Source organism: Cavia porcellus, unplaced genomic scaffold, assembly GCF_034190915.1.
Source record: "Cavia porcellus strain 051 isolate PalLab524CR breed Dunkin Hartley unplaced genomic scaffold, mCavPor4.1 scaffold_26, whole genome shotgun sequence".
Classification (NCBI taxonomy): Eukaryota; Metazoa; Chordata; class Mammalia; order Rodentia; family Caviidae; genus Cavia; species Cavia porcellus.
Window position 1 is genome coordinate 51,482,229 of NW_026947509.1, and position 21,753 is coordinate 51,503,981.

Below are 21,753 nucleotides of genomic sequence, written 5' to 3' on the forward strand. Positions count from 1 at the left end.
CTTTTAAAATAGTTTGAGGTACCCAGCAAAACTGAGAGGAGAGACTGAAATGTCCAGTGTACCTCCTGTCTCTTCCATGCAAGCCTCTGCCAGACATCATCCTCCATCAGTGAGACGTGTGTTAGATTTGGTGAACCAACCTTAACATATCATTATCAGCCTAAGTCAGTCATTATGTTAGGATTCATTCTTTGCAGTATACATTGTCTGTTTTTGAACACAATGAGATGTGTTCACTCGTGTAGAAGTTCTGTATTACATGCATTAAATCTCCTCATCGCAAACTCTGGAAACCAGTCATCTTTTCTTTTTTATTAGTCCATGCTTGTAGCATATAATGATTACATACCTCATGGGGAGTTGGCATACTAGAACATTTTAATTTTTTTGTCCTCTTTCCCTCCCCTCCTTCCCACTTCCTTCTATCTTCCGATACCCTGCCCTTATGAAAAAGATCTGTCTTCATGTTTCCTCCTACCTTTTATTTGGCTTTTTACTTATATTTTGGGTTTCTCAGGTAAGAGAATCTATGTGATATTTAAGCTTCAGTGTCTGATTTATCTTACTTCACTTTATGGTCTCAAGGTCCATCCATTTCCCTACAAATGACTCAGGTTTATTTTTCTTTATGGCAGAGTAATACTCCACTGTGAAGAAGTACCATACTTTGTCCATTCATCTGTTGATGGACATATAGGTCATTTCCAAGATTTACCTCTTATGAGTTGTATGGCTAAAACATGTGTATACTTGTTTAACTGTAATATAATGTCTTTAACTTTTCAGGAATGTGCCCAGAAGGGAAATAGCTGAATAGAATAGCATTTCTATTCCTAGTTATTTGAAAAAAAACTCATTAATTTCCCTAATGGTTGTACTAGCTTACATTTCCACCAACAAAGATGAAGAGTTCCTTTCTCCCACAGTCTGTCCAGCATTTGTTATTTTATTTCTTGATGATAGTCATTCTTTCTGCAGAAACACTTCATCTGCTGGAAGATAAAATAGAAAACTTCAGAGGACATGAGCATAGGCAAAGGCTTTCTGAGCATAACCCCAATTGCACAAGAAATAACATCCAGAATCAAGAAGAAGTATCATATCAAATTAAAAAGCTTCCTCACAGCAAAGGAAGCAACCAACAGAGTGAAGAGGCAACATGCTGAGTGAAAAAATTTTGCAAGCTCTTCCTTGGACAAAGAATAGTATCTGAAATATATAAAGCATTAAAAATGTTTGATCTCCAAAAAAATGAAAGAGCCTGTCAATAAACAAGCAATTGAAATGAATGCTCACTTCTCACAACAACTACTAATGTCCCATAAATACATGAAAAAATGTTCAATATTTCTAGTCACTAGAGAAAGCAAAGTAAAATGCTGAGCCTTTTACTGTCTCTGAAGTTTTGCATTTCCCAGAAGGTCATACATAGTTGGAATCCTGCAGTATGTAAGCTTCTCAGATTAGCTAGATTTCCTCTAGGTCTTTTCATGAGTTTATAGCTTGCTCTTCTTTAGCACTTACTAATATGTCATTGTTTAGGTGTCCTAAGTTTATTTATTCATTCATTCACAGAAGGACATCTTGATGGCTTCCAAATTTTGCAATAGTGAATTAATCAGCTCTAAACATTCTTGAACTGGTTTTGTGTAGAAAAACATTTTCAGCTCCTTTGGGTAAATACCAAAGGGCACGAATTTTTTGCTACAGCATTTGAAAAGGATGTATTTACTTTGGTAAGAAACTGCCAAGCTGACTACCAAAATGGCCGCACCATTTTGCATTTCCATTAGAAATGAATGAGAATGTTCTGCACCCTCACCAACTATTCTGTTTACTCTGTACCCTGGATTTTGGCCATTCTAATAGGTGTGGCATGGCATCTCATTGCTACATTATTTTGTGTTTCTCTAATACAATATGATGTAGAGCATGACTTTATATGCTTATGCACCATGTAGATGGCTTACTTTGTAAATTGTTTGTTAAAGTATTTCATTCACTTTTAATCAGGTTCTCTTCAGTTTTTGAATTCTTTGTGTATTCTGAATTAATCACCCTTTATCACATATTTCTTCAAGAAATATTTTCTCTCAGGCTCTCTTGTCTTTTCATTTTCTTATCAATATCTTTTACAGAGCAGAAATTTTTAATTTTGATGAAGTTGTCCAGTTTGATTTTAGCGTACAATCATATTTAATATCTTCAGTTATCACTGTCTCGCCCTGTGAGTGTTTAACAGAACTACTCAAACACGTTGTACGTGTACCCAACTCTAGAACACTTTCAATTCTCCGATGGTAGTCAAATATTTTTAGCTCTAAATATTATAAATGGCTGCACAATATAATGATGCTAACCTTATTGTGAGATTAATACTTTAAAATTTTAGTTTTCCATACATATATAAAAATGGAAATGGTAAAATCAGTCCTATTTACTCATCACCCATGTCTAACACCAACGTTTTGTCAATTTTGTTTCATTGGCTTCCTTTCATTATGTGTTCATGTATTTTATTTAAATTTCTAAGTTTCCAGAGAATCTCTTTAAATATTAGCTACATTAAAAATCATGCAGTTACTTAAGATAATAACTTCCTAAAATTACCTTTACCAACTCAGTTGTGTGTATTTTTGTGTTTTAAATGACCTTTTCATTTTAGAAATAGTTGAAGTTTTTTTAGGATCAGAATTCATTACAGAAACACAATGAGATCTTTGGAACATGTGAAAGATTCTCAGTGAAACTTAAGATATATTAACCTTACCAGACTTTTTTCTTGTAAAAATATTGGTGTTATTAGAATAACATAATAAAATTCATTAGACATGTTCCTAATTCTAAAGATGATAAAGTTTTCATTTTGTTTAGTAGAGCAAATTCAGGATAACCTGCTGGAAGGCTCTTTCTTTTGAGTTACAGTATACCTTAGTATATTAATGCCCCAGATATTAATAACCATTAATGTTTAGTGAATAAATTCAATGTATAACTTTATGGACTGTTTTCTCTTTTTTTAGTGCTTTGAACATAGGTGTTAAAGCTTTACTGTTCCTTTGAAGCTATAATTCCCACTTCATCTCCACCTTCCTCATAATTTGCCCTTGGAAACTTTTTACATCTTAAGAATCAACGGACCCCCAAACATGGACAAAATTGTTTTGCAAATATACTTGTGCTGCTTTCTGATAAATCCAGATGGAATTTTATTGCATGAACCACTTGGGGACATTTTTGTTCAGTTGTTTATTGGGTTTTTTGCTGTTGTTCATTTGTTGTTTTGTTTCCTTTTGTTTTGTTTACTGTTACTGGAGGTTGAACTCAAGGCCTTCACACTGAGCTACATCTCTATCCCTTTTTGTTTATTTATTTTTTAGACAGAGTATCACTAAGCTCCTAAATTGTTAAATTACCCAGGCAGGATTTAGATTTAGGAGCCTCCTGCCTCAGCCTGCCAAAGCGCTAGAATGACAGCCATACCCTACCAAGTCTGGCTTGCATCAAAGTCTCTAAGGAGACAAGAGCATTGAATGAGATGGAATAGCCAAATTGAAAAATAATGGAAGGTAAAAGCCTACTGTCATGGCTTAGAATGTGGCATGTTTTATTTGTTTCCTCTAACATGAAAACTGAATTGCGTATCTGGAATGACTGCCTAAGTTGATTCTGTTTTCATACCAATCTGTAATAACTGCATTTTGCTCTCCCCTTGAATGATGCTTGTATACTTTGAGTTGTCCCCACCCACCCCTCCACCTGCCAGATGTCATATCTAAGCTAAGTTAGAAACATAGAGAGAGTTCTGATCCAACATCCTAGGAAGCTGTGAGCCTGGTGTAGCTGGGGTCACCGGTGGAGAGGACAGAACAGGCACTGTGGAAGACAGAACTAAAAGCAAGGAGGAAAGAGGACACTCAGAACATCATCGCGACCTCTTCTGTGTCATAAACACGATTTTAAAACCACTTTTTCCTTTGCTACACTGAATTGACTTTCTTTCGTTTGCAAATGAAAATGTCCTGCCTAATAGTTCCTCTGTTCAGACAAGTCAAATTCTATTTTTTCTAATAATGGCAAGGTTAACTTTGCCATTTAATGCCTTGTGTGCATATCTAAATCTTGTCTGCCTCATTACTTTAATCCCAGTTTCCCATCAGCATCCTTAATCTCAAATTGTCTACCAGCTTTTAGCAAAAGCTCACGGGAGCTCAGTGGAATGAACAGATTAAGAGATTAAGAGAACGAATGTGTGATGGATAGAGGATGAAGGAAAACAAACTAATCACATGTCGCCTTAAATTTTCCACTTAAAAAGCCAGACCATGAGGCTCCAATACACTAGAATGTTACTTTAGATTTCCATAAAGAGGCATTCACAGGCTTATGAATTAATACAAAGTTATTTAGCACTTCATGTAGCAGCCAAATCAGCCGAGCTTTCTGGCATATCCACTTTCATTTCCCTTCATGCTGCTGGATAGAGATGTCTTTATAGGCAATCTAGGTTTGGCATCAAATTGTTCCAACACCAGCTCTGTTATCTTGAAGAAGCTGCTTCTCCTCTCTGTGATTCAGTATCTTCCTCTGAAAAAATAAAGATGTTTCCTTCACATAATATAGTGGATGGAAAGTACTTAAGGGAAACAATAAATAATGAATGGAAGCTAGTGGTTTTGTCTTTTACTAGCAACCACTTCAAGTCATCCTGTATGTCAGCCATCCCCTAGGTTTCAAGTCTGTGGGTCTTCCTCAAGGAATTTATTGTGACAGATTGGGAATTTAAGGGTATTCACTCTATGATTTCAGAAATTAATGTTTCCTTTAAATCCTAAGATCATGCTATTTTAATTAACTTAGTAATCCCAATTCATATAAGGCCTTCACATTTGATATTGCAGCTGTTATTCTTGTGGGGAGGGTATCTGTCTGGTCTGTAATTATTTCCTCACATTTTTTAATGTAACTATTGCTAATGTAGTGATGTTGATTTATCACTTAGCCAAGAGACAGTGTTGCCATGGAGGACTAAAGGATGAAGCTGTAATGATAGGAATGCAGTTATTAATAATTCACCACTACCTCAACATTAAGTAACGGAGATTGACAGTATTTTTCCCCACAGACAAATCTCCATACTCAGAGAAAGGAATTCCTTTATAATGAAGTTAGTTTTGACACCAAAGAGAGAAACTCTCCAGTACTACAGTGCTTACTTTTAGAGTCTTAAAATATAAATTCTTATAGTCTAAATAGCAAAATCTGAAAAATACTAAATGATTTTTTTACTTCATCATATAAATTAAGTTTTTGGTGTCAAATAAGAATGTTTGAATCTTTTCCCTGCATGGAAACAGTAGAGAAGAGTCCATTTCAATTTATGATTATCTCTAAACTATAATATTTTTCAATAATTTATCTTGTCCTCAAACTGAACCACAATTGGAATTTCCTCTGAAGCAGCAAACATATCTGTGAAGTGTTTGCAAGATTCCAGGTGTGTGGGGCCAATGACTAAACATTCCCAATATTGATCAGCTGCATAGGTGAGCACCAAGTCAGGAAACAGGTCTACAAGGAGTTTGCGATGAGAGCAGGTGGCTGGTGATTTTCTAAATAGATTCAATAATTAGTTAGAACATTCTTAAGATGGTAGGTGCATCTCACGAGGGATTTCTGTAATATTCAGAGGACAACTCATGCAGGAAAGCACCTGTTCAAAAATCTAGCCATTTATGTTTTCCTAATAAGGGGGAAATATTTGGGAAACTAAGCATGATTAGGCAAAAAATTCTGTCCTCAGAATAGAAGGCTTTTCTTTTATTTAAAGAAAAGGAAACAAAAAATACATGGAGATAAAAAAGGGTAGAAATTATACAAAATTACAGAAAAATAAACAGTAAGAAATCGCTGGTTGATAAGTTACATATTGTCATCTTAGAAATAGCTGTTCAGGTTACAAAATTAAAGTATTTAAAATGACATTCAAAAAGTGACACTGCAAGCAGTTCTGCTCAATGATCAAACAAAAACTCAGTAATATGGTTATCAGTGCTATACACTTGTTTTACATCTCAAAGAGGATAAGATTAAGCCTATCAAAATAGAACAAAACAGTTAAAAAAACAAAGAAATACAAATTTCAAAGCAAGTCCACTGGAGATCTTCACTGTCTATCTAACTGTATCTAGTTTCTTACAAATAGTTGTCCCCATCTTCACCCACATTATATACATATTGCATATTTTAGCACTAATCAAATCATTACTGGATGATGAAGGCTTTTTAGGTCTTCAAGATCTAACACTGGGGAAGACAATAATAACTACTATAGCATCTCTCATTCTATTCCTGGTAGCCGTCCCCATCTTTACATATACTGAAACTGAACTTAAAAGACTAGAAGGCTTTTATTTTTGATTCATTCATCTGTTACATTTTAGGAATTTGTAAGGTATCAAAGAACTGCCTTCCTAAACAAGATGTGGATTTCACTGAAAGACCCAAAAAAAAAAACTAGAGATAGATAGACAGTGACGATCTCCAGTGGACTTGCTTTGAAATCTGTATTTCTTTAAATTGTTTTTTTTTTCTTCACTGTCTATCTATCTCTAGTTTCTTACAAATAGTTGTCCCCATCTTCACCCACATTATATACATATTGCATATTATAGAACTAATCAAATCATTACAGGATGATGAAGGCTTTTTAGGTCTTCAAGATCTAACATTTTTCTCCTCTTCTTCTAAGGCCACCAGTCTCTAGATGCTGGTTCACCCTCATCCAGCTTTTTTCATTTTAACTTGTTCACTTCAGTGAAGATCCCAGTTCCAAATCCAGTCACATTCCTAGATCCTGGAGTTGAGACTTAAATGTACCCTGGGGGATGCCTTTCAAGCCCGTAGCCAAGGCAGCACAGTGAGTTCAGCAGAAGGAGGCAGCCTGCAGGTGCACACATGGGGCGGGCTGTCTGGGCACAGGTGTGAGTGAGGCAGGGCAGAGCCCGCAAGAACTGGTGCCCAAGTCCCGAGGAGAAGCCCCAGCTGCCCTGGGCTCCGGGACAGAGCCCCAGACAGAAACTTGGGTCATTTCGGTCACTAACTGACTGCCCTATGCCTTCCCTGGCCCTCGGTCCTTTCTCCAGCCAGCAGAAGGTACCGTGGTGGGGGAGAGGAAGGAGCTGGAGAAGAGACCTCAGCTGGCCCTGTGCCCTGAACCCTGGGTGTGTCTCCTACAAGACACTGGATTCCGGCTGTGAGAACTGACCTCATCTGTCAGGCAGCAACTCAGTCTGGAGCCTGAAGGATTCCTGGCAAGCACTGGGATGACTGGAAAGCACAGGAATTTTTCTTACAAGAAAGGAAAAGAGACAGAGGGAGTATCCTGGGGTAGAACACAGCCCTTTCCCTTGTCACAGCCCCTGACCAAAACTCAGAGAAGAGACTCCAGGGTCTTTCCTGGGCCAGGCGTAGAGTGGCTTTTTAGGAACAGCGAGCTGAAAGCAGCAGACTGGGACCAAGCCTTGGCTTCACAGGGACCAGCAGTGTGGCCGTGGCTGCCGCCCCTCTCATCTCTGTGCCTTATGTCCCTGCCTCTAAAGAGCAGAGAGGAAGGCAGGATATTGCGGCCGCCCCTATAGTCCCAGCACTATGAGAGGCTAAGGCAGACGGATCATAAATTTGAGCCCAGCCTGGATAATTCAGCAATGTAGTGAGATCTTGTTTTAAAATAAGAAATAAAAAAGGACTGGGAATGTAAAAAAAAAAAAAAAAAAAAAGACCCCCCCAAAAAAAAAAAATAGTTCCTATATTTGTTTGATTGATACTTATTTAGGAAAACCTTTTTATTGAACAGTATTCACTGGTACAAAGTGAGTAATATTTTGTTCTAAGTGTGAGTTGTGCATAAAACAAATAACTGTGCTGGGCCAAAGTCCTCCAATAAAATATTGCAGCCTCCTCTACTCTCTCTAATATCATTTTATCATGTGACTTCTACCATGAGGAATTTAGAATTCATTTTTAGGCTGTGTTTATACTTGGTCATCAAATAATCTTCATTCAAGTGGTATTATTTATAAGAGAAGTTAAGCCCCTTTGCAAAAGTATACATAATGAAAAATACTGGAAAAGTTTATACATTGTTACTGGCACATAGGAAAGTTAAATCTTCAAGTAATTTTTTTTTTCTGAAAGTATTGTATTGATTAGCAATGGGGTACAAAGTAAACTAAATCACATTTCACGTCTACTTCAATGGTGTTTTTAAAATTCTGAGTAATGATCCAGGTTGAGCCATTAATGCAAATCCTCAGAACTTAAGCAGTTTCTTGATACTTTTCATTTTGAGGCATCTTTTAAGGAAATAACAGATGCCTCTCCACATGCATTCAAAAAATCAATACAATTAATCAATAACACTCTCCACAGGTAATAAATGCTGAGAAGCATTTCTGCCTATCTGTATTGATCGAGAGAATTGCTTCAAATTGGTTCTGATGTGTATAAAAATCATTTCTTTATTGATCAAAGCCTGTCTTCCCCTTTCTGATATGTTATTTCATATACACCATACAGTTTAGTGTCCATTCATGTATATTTGTGATAAGCAAATTTCATGTCTGTGTGTAAGACTAATTTGAATAAAATGTAAAATGACTATTTTTATTTCTTGGGCAGAACTTGGTGCTCAAAATTTAATTAAAGCATAAATAATCATAAGAAATTATTAAAACTATTATAAAGAGAATTACCATGATGGATTTTATTATTTATAATAAGCTTCAAAGTTTTGAATAAGCTTCAGTTTCTTATAACAGAATTCCAGTCATGAAAATACACCCAACTAATCCTGAGTGACTCTATCCTAATGCTATATAAATAATAAAATATTACATAGTTTTAGTCAACTGTTGGCTCATAACACTGCTATTAAGTTGTATTTCTGTGATACATTCAAACATGGATAAATTTTGTAACCTCTTTGATAATATATGTGGTGAATGTACAAATACAGAGTAATGAGAAAGATATGGAGTCTAAGTTAATTTTCTAGACAAAAAGGGATTTGAAGATCAGTGGACCTAGCCTTACTAAGGGCTTTGCCACCACTGACCCAGCTAGTATATGTGTCCCCGCTTTCCTTAGCTCACGGTGCTGGTATCTGGGGCTCACTGGAGAAATTTTATTGATCAATAACACAGTTCTATAAGGTAGTACAGTCCCTAATGCTTTATACATCAAATGTGTTGTGAATTATTCCTCTAATAAAATATTAGACTTATGGCAACATAATTTAGTAAACTTCATAGGTAGCATTACCCGTTTTCCTTATGTGATTATTCTATGACAAAATGGCAATTTTGGCCAGTGAATATGCTACCATTAAAACTGTTGCTAAGCTAATATCTTCTTAAAATTCAGATTTGTTACAATGTTTCATGCATCTTGCTGAAATTTTTACCGTCAATTGCCATATAGAAAGCTCAGGGGCGGGGGTATAGTTTAATAGCTCAAGTGCCTACCTGGCAAGTGCAAGGTCGGCAGTTTGATTCTAGGCACCAAAAGGAAAAGGAAAAGAAAACTGAGACCCAGTACATTTTACTTTATTACTCTAACAAATTAATTTTGAGTTATCCTAATTCAAGGATGTTTCATGCAAAAACAAATTAAGTTGAAATCTCTTTACAGCATATGAATGGCTTCTCGTTTTTCAGAGCAATTAATGAAAAGAAATTGAGTAAACATGTTCGCTGTATTCAACTTTGGTTGACATTTGAAGGAATTTGGTTGAGATTTGCAGGGATGTTTGTCAGTGTTGACAGCATAAGCTTCCAAGGGTCATCCAATGTGCTCCATTTCCTGGAGGAAAAATGAATGATGGTTTTCCATACATCATAACAGAGACGCTTACTTAGAGATGTGGCAGTATCCAATCTGCTCACAAAGCCCCTGTTGAATCCTCAGCACCCTGACTGGCTTTTGGAGGATAAGAGTGGCCCCCTATGTCCTTCACTTAATAGCAGAAAGCTAATTGGACAATGAGATTCTTGGAATCCAAAAGTCCCGCTAGAGTAGCAACAGAGTGAAATTTTTGAAATAGTTCTTATACTTAAATAGAAATGAATTTGAAAGTCGTAGGAGCATGCTTCGCTTCTGCTGAGACCCCGCACTGCCCGCTAAGATGATTGCAGTGAGTCCTGTCCCCTACTGAGGGCAGCGTGATGCCCTGGGCAAGGTGATACTGAGCCAATCAAGAACACTTATCCGGAGGTCTGAGACCACGGTTCAGAGGAGAAGACCGCGAGCTCTAGAGTCCTGTGAACCCCAAATCCAGACTCCAGGACCCATATCTATGTGGCCCTCTCTCTAAACCTCACTTTTTCAAGATACAGCAGTGTGTATGCTAGAACTGCTCGGTAGAAATATAATGTGAATGACTGTCTCAATAAATATTAAAGTAGCCATGCTTCAAAGGTGAAATTAGTATCCTTCTGTTAATATACATATTTAAAATATAGATCAGAATCTATTTCATATCATTAAGCTAAAATAGTATCATTTTAACTCATAAGCAACATAAAATTATTAATGATGTATTTTACATATTTTGTTCAGTGTATGTCTTTGAAATCTGTGGAGCATCTCACAGCTGTAGCAGGTTACATTTTGTGATAGCTGCACTTCAGGTCTGCAAACCTGCAGTGCCTTGTGTGTATTGTAATGGACAGGTAACTGCCCTATAGGATGTGGTAGGGATAAAATAAGACAATGCCTGTAAGGGACTTTGGACAGTGCTGCCAAATATAAGCCATAAAAATGGTAGTTTTGCTAACGATTAATATTATCCCCTTAGCACTGACTTCTATAGCCTGATGACTAATAAAATATGCCATAAACATGGAAATATATTGTGCCATATATGTGTGTATGTGTGTGTGTGCAAAAATATATTCCATAGAGCCCATTTCTGACTTAAGAACTTAAAATAAGTACACAATTAACCATACTGCGTGGCATTTTATGATTGCAGTAAATGCTTAGAAAAGGAAGATTTTCCTCCTTGGGATGCTTTGTATCCAGTTAGTGAAGAAAATAATTTTGAATTGGGATTTAGTAAATGGATAGACTTTTGTTAGGGAGCTGTGCTAGGGAGGCAGTTAAGGAAAATACTCCACCAGGTGAAATAACATGACCGACAATCCAAAGGTAGGAAAATGAAAAAGATTTTCAAAAAATGATAGCAAACAGGGTTTATGAAAGACTATACTTGAGTTAGTGAATGTGTATTTATAGGAGAGTATAAGGATCTTAAGATCCTTGCTAAAAAGGCTTGGAATTACCCACTGTCAACAACAACAACAACAAATGTTAATAAAAACAGCATCTATATGGAAGTCAAAGGTCTACTTTTAACCAAGGACTACAATACTTCTTACCTTAGTACAAGGATTTCAGCTCAGATGTTTCATTTGAAAATGAGATGGGTGGACTGCAAACAAAACAAAACCTGAGAATGTTAGAGATATAAATGGCCTTTAGTGGTTTGTTTGTTTCTGTTTTGGTTTTTTTGTTGTTGTTGTTCTGGTTTGCAGTATGGTATTTTAGTATAGAAGTTAAAAAGCTGAAGAAATGTCCAGGGAATCAACATAAGTAGATTTTAAAATGTTTAAATGGTAATAAGAAGATCATTTACGAATAATTTCAGTGGCCCTTGCAATTAAAAAATAAAAACTTCGGGGGCTGGAGGTTTAGCTCAGCGGCATAAGCACCTGCCTTGAAAGCAGGCAGTCGTGAGTTCGATCCCCGGTACCGATAAAAACGAAAAAGCAAAAAAAAAACAAAAAAAACAAAAAAAAAAAAAAAAAAAAAAAAAAAACTTCAATATTTTGCATGTCACATTTGGAAGCCCATAGGTGGATGACAGAAAATTAGGGAGAATGGAATTTGGGTTGAGTATAAACAAAAAAAAAAAAAAAAGAAGAAGAAGAAGAAAAATCAAATTTACTTGAACAGTATTCATAATAGAAATGGGAGAACTAGGGAGATAATTTGGCTGGAGACATGATGGGGCATAAAGTTAGGTGGTTTTAGTTATCAGTCTTTAGGTATAACACTTAGTGTGTACAATATCTATTGTATGTATGTATGTATGTGTTTATGCAATGTATGTGTAATGTAGGTGTTTAAGGATTAATGGTTAAGCATGAATTATAACACCTCTAAAACATGCATGCTTTAGTTTCAGATATTCACACAGTGGTAAAGTCAACACTGAATAAAATAATTAAGAGATTAACATGAGCATTAAATTTCAGAGTTCGCTTATCTAAGGAATTCAGTGGCATTCACAAAGAGGCCCCAAAAAGGTCACACTTAATCTAAGTGTTAATTTATAAAAGAAACTCTGAAGTCAGTAAATGAAGCAGGACTTTTGAATAACAAAGATTCTGTTCAAATCCCAGCTTGACCTCTGTCTCTTTTTATATCTGCCAAAAAGACAGAATATCTACTTGATCGGGTTGGGTGAAGAACCTACTAGAAAACATGGAGTTGTAGGCATTCCTTAAAGGAGGCTACTACTAGTCCATAAATGACAGAGCAAGGCGCTCAATCCTTTCGTATCATAGGAGCTTCGTACTCAAGTTAAGTCATTCTGTATCTCCTCATGCTATCATGTGTGAAGCACTGTTTCTCTTGTCTTATTACTATTAAAAATAATATAATAATAGGCAGTTGTGGAACCCCTAACCCTGAGGAGGATATGTTTAGGTGAGGAACAAGTAAGTATGGAAAGTTTAAGGTAATCTGGACTGTTCTAGGTATGTGATTTCCAAATAAAACTGACTTTTCACACTTGTATGTATCTGAAATTAATCAAAATGTTTTCAGTTTCCAAAAGTACCAATGTTTTCCTTGCACATTTTATTAACATAAGATGAAGTTTCCTATTTATGTTAGTTTACTACAATAAACATCTGGATGAAGTTATTACAACATCCAGATAAGATTTTATCCCTTTATTTTTGTGGGTGAACTCATTCCATAAACTTCTTCAAATACTCTGGATTCCCTTCAGATTGAACAAACTTCTTCAAGAAATTCTACTACCAGTGACATTTAAATTAGTATGGGCATTTGAGGTTTTATTTTTTAAAGTTTTAATTTTGCAAAAAAAATTTTATTAGTACATGTTTGAAGTACATGGTGATTGCATTCATTGTGAGGAGTTGAAACATTATATAACACATCTATTTATTATTTTAAAAAGAAAAAAGATAAAACCAATGAAGCAGTTTCAAAACAGTTAGTAGGAATGTTACAGTAATACAGTGTGTACTGTTGTCTTCATAGTAATTTTTCAGAGTACAAAACAGGAATGATACCTTGTACAAACAATATTAGCACAAAACATGAACTAAGAGATCTTAAATGATTTCACTGCCCTTCCCATTCCCATGTTCTTGCCCTGTTTTGTTTAACTTCAGGGGTGGGCATGGCACTGAACCTAGAAAATACTGAGCAGCATCCCAGTCCTCCCCCTTTTCCCCCTAAATTTTGATATGCAACCCTCTCTGAGTTGTCCAGAGTCAGTTCAAAACTTGTGATACTCCTGTTTCACCCTTTTGAGTGGCTGAGATTAGATGCATGTGCCACTGTTTGGCCACTTTAGTTTAATAATATCTTGAATCTATTTTTCTAAAAATCCTCTTATTAACATAAAGCTACATTGTCTGAAGAAAGTTACAAATTCATTTATAACTACATTTTGAGGGCTCCACTGCTTTATAGAGGTCAATTACTTCCTTTAATAGTAGAGATTAGGAGAAATTTAATTCTGTATTCTAAGCCAAAAGGAACTGACAAATTCGCCCAATAAAGTAAAATAAATAGCAGTAGCAACACATATTATCCCCACTGAACTGTATTGGCCAACAAAAAAATTGTTTTAAGTAGTCAGTTTTTCTAAAATCTTGGTAAATAAAAAGAAGTATTAATTATGGTTTCTCAGATACATAAAAAGGTAGTCATACTTGCTTATTGTTGTTCATTGCTGAGTGATATACCTAAAAATAGCAACTACAATCTTTACCACAAACCGTTTTCCTCTCAGTCTATGAAAAATTCAAACATTTCAATAACCTGAAAATAAATAAATATTTTTATATTATAAATGTCAAATATGATGGATATTTTATGAGAACATAATAGTATAGCTCAATTTTGCCTATTTTTAATTTTTGATCAGTGTTGATCACTATAGTTTTTAATCATATCTTTTAATCCATAAGTTATTTGTACAATGGATACATTCATAATTTAGTATAATTGTTCTTATTAAGATTCTATGCTAAATAACATTTTACCTACTTTGCTGTTTAGGAATTTCATGTCATAGGACATTTCTTTTGATTATGATTTTTCTAACATATAGTAAAATATTTAAAGTTGAAATATATAATTTATACTCTATTTTTATCATTTTGCACTTTAAGAGGCATATTTCTTTTAACTTGAACATTATTAGCACCTGTTTCATATAAACCCTACTGGCAAAACGTAAAATTTTGTTCCTACTATATTTTCATTCTATTGACCAAGGTTGAATATAAATAAATCTTCTATTCTTCCTACATTTATCATTTGGACCCTACATTCAGAGGTTTATGTTGTGCTTTGTTTCCCATCGCCAACCACTAAGACATTTAGAAAAATACCCATATGCATCTCTCCATAAACGTTCCACTTTGTGAAGACGCTACCCTGATCACGTTTAACCATTTTTTTTTTTTTTTTGGTGTCCCATCTCTCTTTCATACCAACCGCATTTTAATATATCACTTGACACATTCTGGTAAGTAACTGAAAATCTTCTAAAGAGAGTTCAGCATCCCCTTTCCCAGATTTAAACTAATCTTTAAATCACATATTATATTCTATATAATGATATGATAATGTGCTCTACGGTTTGATATGGTTATCTTTGTATGTATTTTAGGAATTAGTTATGTTATATATGCAATCTTGCAATCTTCTGAAAATGAGTTCAAGTAAACTCAAAGACCTAACTATATACTTGCTGATTCAAATGTTCTAGCAAAGACAAATTTTTCAAACACCTGCGGCATACTGTTATCCTATCATTAGATTCCAATATTATTATGTCCTTCAATTTTATTGAAAAAACTTCCAGAAATTATCAAGACCCTTCATAAATATTGACAAGAATGATATTTTACAGATTTGCCTTCAGAAAAAAAAATTTTAAAGCTAAATCATTTTGTTTTTGTTTATGGGCTTTGGTTTTCTTTAGATTTGATAACAACTACAATAAAAAAATCCACCTGATTTCAGATATTGTATAAAGACTGTAGAAAACAGTTATTTGTCTGATTCTTAGGAAAGTCACAAACAGCAACTGCCTATACCATGAGGCTGGAAGTGAAATCCATATGTAATGCCTCTGTCAGCAGATTTAGCAGAAAGAGGTTTATAATAAATATTCACATCTGCTGCTCTGGACACTCTAATCCATCCTAGGAATCTCTGCTGTGTCAGGCTTTGTTCTAGATGAAGAAGCCCAGTAGATATAAGGTTTGCAAATAGACCATATTTATCTTGGTTAGCTTCGCTTTTCTCTTTTTGGGAGAGATTCATGATGATATGGGGTATAATTTGTGATTAAATATTTCACTGTGGATTTTATGATACTTCCATACTCAAACTCCTATTATGAAATGGTAAATCCTGTTTTCCATGATATATCACTTAGCTAAGGTGGCCGGGAAGACAACGTTGATAACAGTGCTATATCAGATGTGGCAAACACAATGGCCAAAACCCAGGCTATGGATTTGAAGTGGTTATGATTAAAGTTTTACTATTTCCATGCCTAAGATGTCACTGTGATCAAGTTATTAGTCTCCCCAAACCTTTTTTTCTTCACCTACAGAATGGAGTTAGTTCTCCAGATCTTTAGAATGTGATAAAAAAATTTATGGAATCATTCATATCGACTACTAAATATCATATATTGTACGTTGAAAGAGTTTAATAGATGTTGAACACTGGATGAAAAATATGCCTTCTATGTGTGGTTCAATAACCCCATGGGTAGCAAAAATAATATTACAGTTACTTTCCCTAAGTACTGATCTTAAATGAACATGCTATTGGTTTTGTCTCTAAGTCTACTGATAGTTTACCACTGAACTTTTGAAATGATGATGATTATGAAATAAATTGCAGTTTTAATTTGTTTTCTCTTTGAAGAAATGATTCACTAAAATGATAGAGGGTATGGAAATTATAACAACCTGTACTATATTTAGCTATCATATACAACAAAAATTTAGTTGAATTTTGAATTTTAAGTTAGGATAAAAAGCCCATGACATGTCAGGCATGATGGCACATGGCCTATAATCCCAGGTATTGGGAAACTGAGGCAGAATCATTGCCATGAGTTTGAGGTGAGTCTGGACTACATAGTGAGATCAAAGTCAGCGTGAACTATTGAGAGAGACCCTTTCAAAAAAAAACCTACATCATTTTGAAACGATGGTATTTTATTTTTGCAACTCCAAAGAAAACTTGAGTTCATGAGTGTTACCATTTTATAGCAAAATTGCATATTTTTAGAATTTTAAATGATGATTACTATAACTATGATAAACAAGTTTAAAGAATACAGGTTTTAGGGGCTGGAGATTTAGCTCAGTAGCATAAGCGCCTGCCTTGCAAGCAGGCAGTTGTGAGTTCGATCCCTGGTACCGAAAAAAGACAAAAAAAAAAAAAATACAGATTTTAAAATATAAATTAAACATTATTTATACCTATAAAGTTATTTTCATAGATGAATCTTAAAAATTATGTCTTTGAAACTTTTTGCATGTTAATTTTAAGGACTTTCCTTGCTTCATTTCTTTCAATTTCATATTCTCAAAATGATTTATAAATCATAAATATAGGTAGAATGGAAGGCCATTTGGTGACCTCTACAAGGAAAGGATGCAGAAAGTTGTCTTTACCCTCCCATTCTAAAATTTTATATTTTAATCAATGATGTGTGTTGATTTTGATATAGATTATCTTTATATGAACAGGAACGAGCTAGTTCATATTTAATGTACTTAATGACTAACATATAACATAAAATGAGAATGTTGAATCACAAGTGAACCCAAACAGTGTTATGGTACATATAAACAATGCTTGAAATAAAACTTTGATTCTCTCTCTCTCTCTCTCTCTCTCTCTCTCTCTCAGGTCGAGTTTTAGCTCACGCGAGTGGCACTGGGGTGATTCATCTGCTAGATCTTAAATCAGGGAAGATTCACATCTTGGTGGGCCACCAGAGCGAGGCACACACGGTGGTGTTTTCTCATGATGGAGAGACTCTGTTTTCCGGAGGCGCTGACGGCACGGTTCGAATGTGGTCTTGACTCTGCGTCACCAGCATATCCCACTGCGGAGGGCATCCCTTTCAGTATGTCCTGGAGTTGCAAACCAGTAAACAACTAGTTAAACCCGCCAGTCGGTAACATTTACAGTGCTTTAAAATCATGCTTGGGGCATACATTTCAGTGTTCATACTGTTACCAATAAAAAAAAAATAACTTTTCCCTTTTTGTGTTTGGGTCTTTTTTTCTCTGTATGTCTCTCCTTTTTATATGAATTTAGAAACAGCATCTTCGCTAGGGGTTTGGAAGAAACAGCTTTACAATGACGCCTAATGACAGACTAGATGAATTACAGGAGATTGATTTTTTAATGTTAGAGAACAAACTGCAGGAAAACGCGGCTACTTTTTTTTTCTTTGAATCAAATCCAACCCGCAGGAGACCCAAAGTTTAATCATGTAGTAGAGAGAAAGACTTTCTGCAGCCAAAGGGTCAAACAGAATCGGGGAGCATACATCTTCACAAGTTCTTTGACGATGATTATGCTTTATCTATCAATAATAATCAAGGACTGCAGATGGCTTAAATCTAAATTCAAGTCATTTCTGGAACTTCCATCTCTGCAGCCCATCCAAGAATGCATTAGGTATAATTACAATTTTTAAAATTTCTGATTGTAATTTCAATGCAAATAAGTGTCTGTCGCGTAGAATGCTTTTTCTCTCCTGATGCACGCATCTGCTGTGTAAAGCGCGGACTGTCTGGAGAACACTCTAGCCTGGTCTAAAGAAGCAGAGAGGGGATTTCGACCAGGCTGGGCTCACAAGCCAGTTGTTGGCGCTGTCCGTGGTGCTGAGGAATTCCCGGCTGCCGGCAGAATGAGCTCCGCATCAGCAGTCTCCAAACTGCTCTCAGTGATGCAGAATCCCAGCTAAAGTTGCTCCTCTCCTTCATCTCCACAGTTCGCATTTTCTGGTATGCGAGATGCTGATGGTGCTGCCAGCGGAGCGGGATTTAGGCTACTGTGTGCTGTTGCTGTTGTGATCCTCTGATCCTGGCCAAATCACCTCTGCTGCCGTAGCAAACACCGTGTAAGTGAACTCATGTGGGGAGGAGGTGTAATCAGCCAGGAAATTTCATAGAAGGATCTAAGAAAATTCTAAAAATAAGTTCAACATGATTCTGCTACTGGGATCTGGATTTCTACAGGACCAGAATTGCTTCTTGCATTGAATGCTGAAGACAGGTCCGAAGCATATTTCTTATGTGTGTCTGCTGTGTTTCTCTCTGGAAGGGTGGGAGACTGCTTCTTGACTGTGTTTTGAAATGGGAAGTAGAGAGAATGGATTGCCTTTAATTCAAGCCTGAAAATGTATTCTTTGGTTGATTAAGGAAGAACTGCTTTTATAAAACATACCTGACCTTTTAGTTCATCTTGGTCTGTGACCCCCCCACTACCACCATCATTAACCTCCAGAGTGACTAGGTAAGTCCATCTTCTGATATGAGTTATGTTCATTTTCTCAAAGAAATAGATGCAGTCATTTTAAATCATATGTAGTAATGTGGGGAGGGGGGAAAGTTTAGCTGGAAAGTGAGCTTCAGTTCAGTAGTGTTAAAATCTTCATGTAACATATTATTTTATTACTATTTATTTTCTTAAACTGTGTCTTAAATTGCAGTCCAGCAGCACAGTCATGAAGAAAGCTGTATTAAAAATACCCTGAGAACTTTATTATATTAGAAAGAAATTCTTGTTTTCTTCACATGAACTTTAAACTGTATTTTGTATAATAAAAGCACTTTGGGTGTTTACATAAAGTGGGTATCACACCCTTGTTTTTACCTTTAAGTTTACCTTTATCATAACCTGCATGTTAATGCCTACCTGTGGCTTACAAAGAGATCGTTTTCTGTCTGTGTCCTCTGAAGCAGAATCATATGTGTATTTTATATGGCTTATCTTGCATGCATTGAGAGATTTACCTGAATACAATGAGGAGGTACAGTAGCTTCCTTTTGTTCCACGATAAACTTTCCAAATATGTGAGAGGGGTGAGAATGCATACTGTATTAATAAAATATATTTGTTTGTTCAGAAGCCACTATCATGTTTGTGGCCTCTGTAGTAATTTAGGGGGAAAAATGCTTTGTCAAAGGGAGCTTCCAGCTTCTCAAGTAGAATTATAGGTTTGCATTTTCTTGTTCTATCATGACTCATTTTTGACATATTTTAGGAGAAATCCATCTCCTTTATCATTACCTACTCAAAATGAATTCTAATAATAGGGAATGATAGAGGAATTCTAACACCAAATTTCTCTCTGAAAAGAAGACGTGAATATAGTACCATCCATTTTACTATTACAGGAACTAGCATACCCAACTTAAAATACAAATATAATGTAATAGTTTATGAAGTTTTCTAATGGCACCTTCACCCTTAAAGTGATCATCTCTGTATGTTAGACTAAACTAGGATAGTTTATCATGGCTCTCAATATATTCTGAAAATAAGCAATGAATAGACTGACATATCAGAAAATATCCTATATACAATTTTAGTGATTTTAGTATGATGCTGATACATTTAAACAAAGAAATGAAATAATTTGCAACACTTTTTCTTATCTACTACTCTCTGAAGTCACAGTTTCTCCTGAACCTTTGTGTGGCTTAGTCTAAATGTTTAAGTAGGAGCCCACTACTAACACTTCATACTGAGTACTGATAACATGTGGAGTTATAGGAATGAATGTAACCCAACTACTAAGGCATGTTTTCTATGAATGGCAATGGTTTATCACTGTTTGAGAGAACTTTCATAAAGTTTTGTGTGATACCTTTTCACAAATTACCTAAATAAATATGATATTGTTGGCATATCAAAAGAGTCATTTCACCTAAACTGTGTGAATGGTATTGATCTTATTTGGAAGTAATTAGTTCAAATAAACAATCTGTGAATACTAGATTAAATTTGCTACAAAAAATTCACAGATACATTTTTCCTGCCCACTAGGAGCTTACCTCTTGAGTAAAACAAAGATGTGGGCAACAAGCAAAATTAATATTTTTTGATAAACCCTTTTAAAATTTTGCATTCCTTTTTATTTAAATCTTGCTTCTCTTCTTTGTGGTGGAATATCTAAATGCTTTATTATTTGTTATGCTCCAAACTCTAGATCCTTGTTGACAGAAACAAGTCATTCATGTTAAGGCCATTGCATTTCTCCAGTCATAGGCATAAACAAGTAAGAAAGATTTATACTGGTACTCTCAATTAGAACTTATGTTGCAGTGTTGACTTATTCCTTTTCTTTTAGAATTGATTTTTCACAGATCTCTTGAGTTTTGATACAAATAATAATAACATAGTCATCACTCACTATTCTGCTTTAAAGAAAAATATTAATGAACTGTCAGTAACTATTTATAATCACCTTTTTAGACTCAGTAAAATCACTTCTCAGAATTTAGACAGAGTCAAATGTTTCAGATTCAAAATATAAAGCTGGAGGTTTGTATGAAAAACTATTCCACAGTGGACAAATTTTAATGTATATACTTCCAAGAATGCATTCTCCAAATTTCACAAAGAAGCATGAATTTAGTCTTTTTATTGTCTTAGTAGCTTCCAAATTGAACCCAAATAATTTAACATATTGGGTTTCAGTGAATCTCTATTCTCTTTGTATACGTCAAATTATTTCTTTAAATATTTGTTTTCAGCCTACCCTTCTTGTATTCCCATGGAAGGAGCTGAATATATTTAATATTAGGAGCACACCCAGAAGCCTTGGAGGAGGGGGATGGCTCTTCATATTCATGAAGCTTGCATACTCCTATTCGTCATCCCTGGATTGGTCTCCTCCGCTGCCATCAGTCATGAAGACTATCCTGCTGATGAAGGTGACCAGACCTCCAGTAATGACAATCTGATCTTTGATGACTATCGAGGGAAAGGGTGTGTGGATGACAGCGGCTTCGTATACAAGCTGGGAGAACGGTTTTTCCCTGGGCATTCCAACTGTCCCTGTGTCTGTGCTCTAGACGGACCTGTTTGTGACCAGCCAGATTGCCCCAAAATTCACCCAAAGTGTACTAAAGTGGAACACAATGGATGCTGCCCTGAGTGCAAAGAAGTGAAAAACTTTTGTGAATATCATGGGAAAAATTACAAAATCTTGGAGGAATTTAAGGTATGAGCTACCCTCCATATTTATTGAGTATTAAGTTTTCATATCACATGCTTAGTATTGCTATGTTAAAGTTGGAATGTTTTAACATTTCAATTTGCAGTATGATTCACATTAGTATAAGTAGTACCATGCTTAATAAATGGCCAATT

At 35.4% G+C, this 21,753-nt stretch overlaps 2 protein-coding genes across 3 annotated transcripts in view; both read left to right on the top strand.

Annotated features, from left to right (window-relative positions):
* The window catches only part of Spag16 (sperm associated antigen 16), a 997,476-nt gene extending 979,852 nt beyond the window's left edge, over positions 1-17,624 (top strand). For both annotated transcript variants that reach the window (XM_063237454.1, XM_063237455.1), the window contains one exon: positions 17,269-17,624. In XM_063237454.1, the coding sequence (XP_063093524.1) occupies positions 17,269-17,444 (176 nt within the window). In that variant the 3' untranslated portion in view covers positions 17,445-17,624. The remainder of the gene's footprint in view (positions 1-17,268) is intronic.
* Positions 17,625-17,762: 138 nt separating this feature from the next.
* The window catches only part of Vwc2l (von Willebrand factor C domain containing 2 like), a 159,420-nt gene continuing 155,429 nt past the window's right edge, over positions 17,763-21,753 (top strand). Inside the window, exons 1-2 of the mRNA XM_013157325.3 lie at positions 17,763-18,888; positions 21,135-21,604. Of these exons, the coding sequence (XP_013012779.2) occupies positions 21,215-21,604 (390 nt within the window). The 5' untranslated portion in view covers positions 17,763-18,888; positions 21,135-21,214. The remainder of the gene's footprint in view (positions 18,889-21,134; positions 21,605-21,753) is intronic.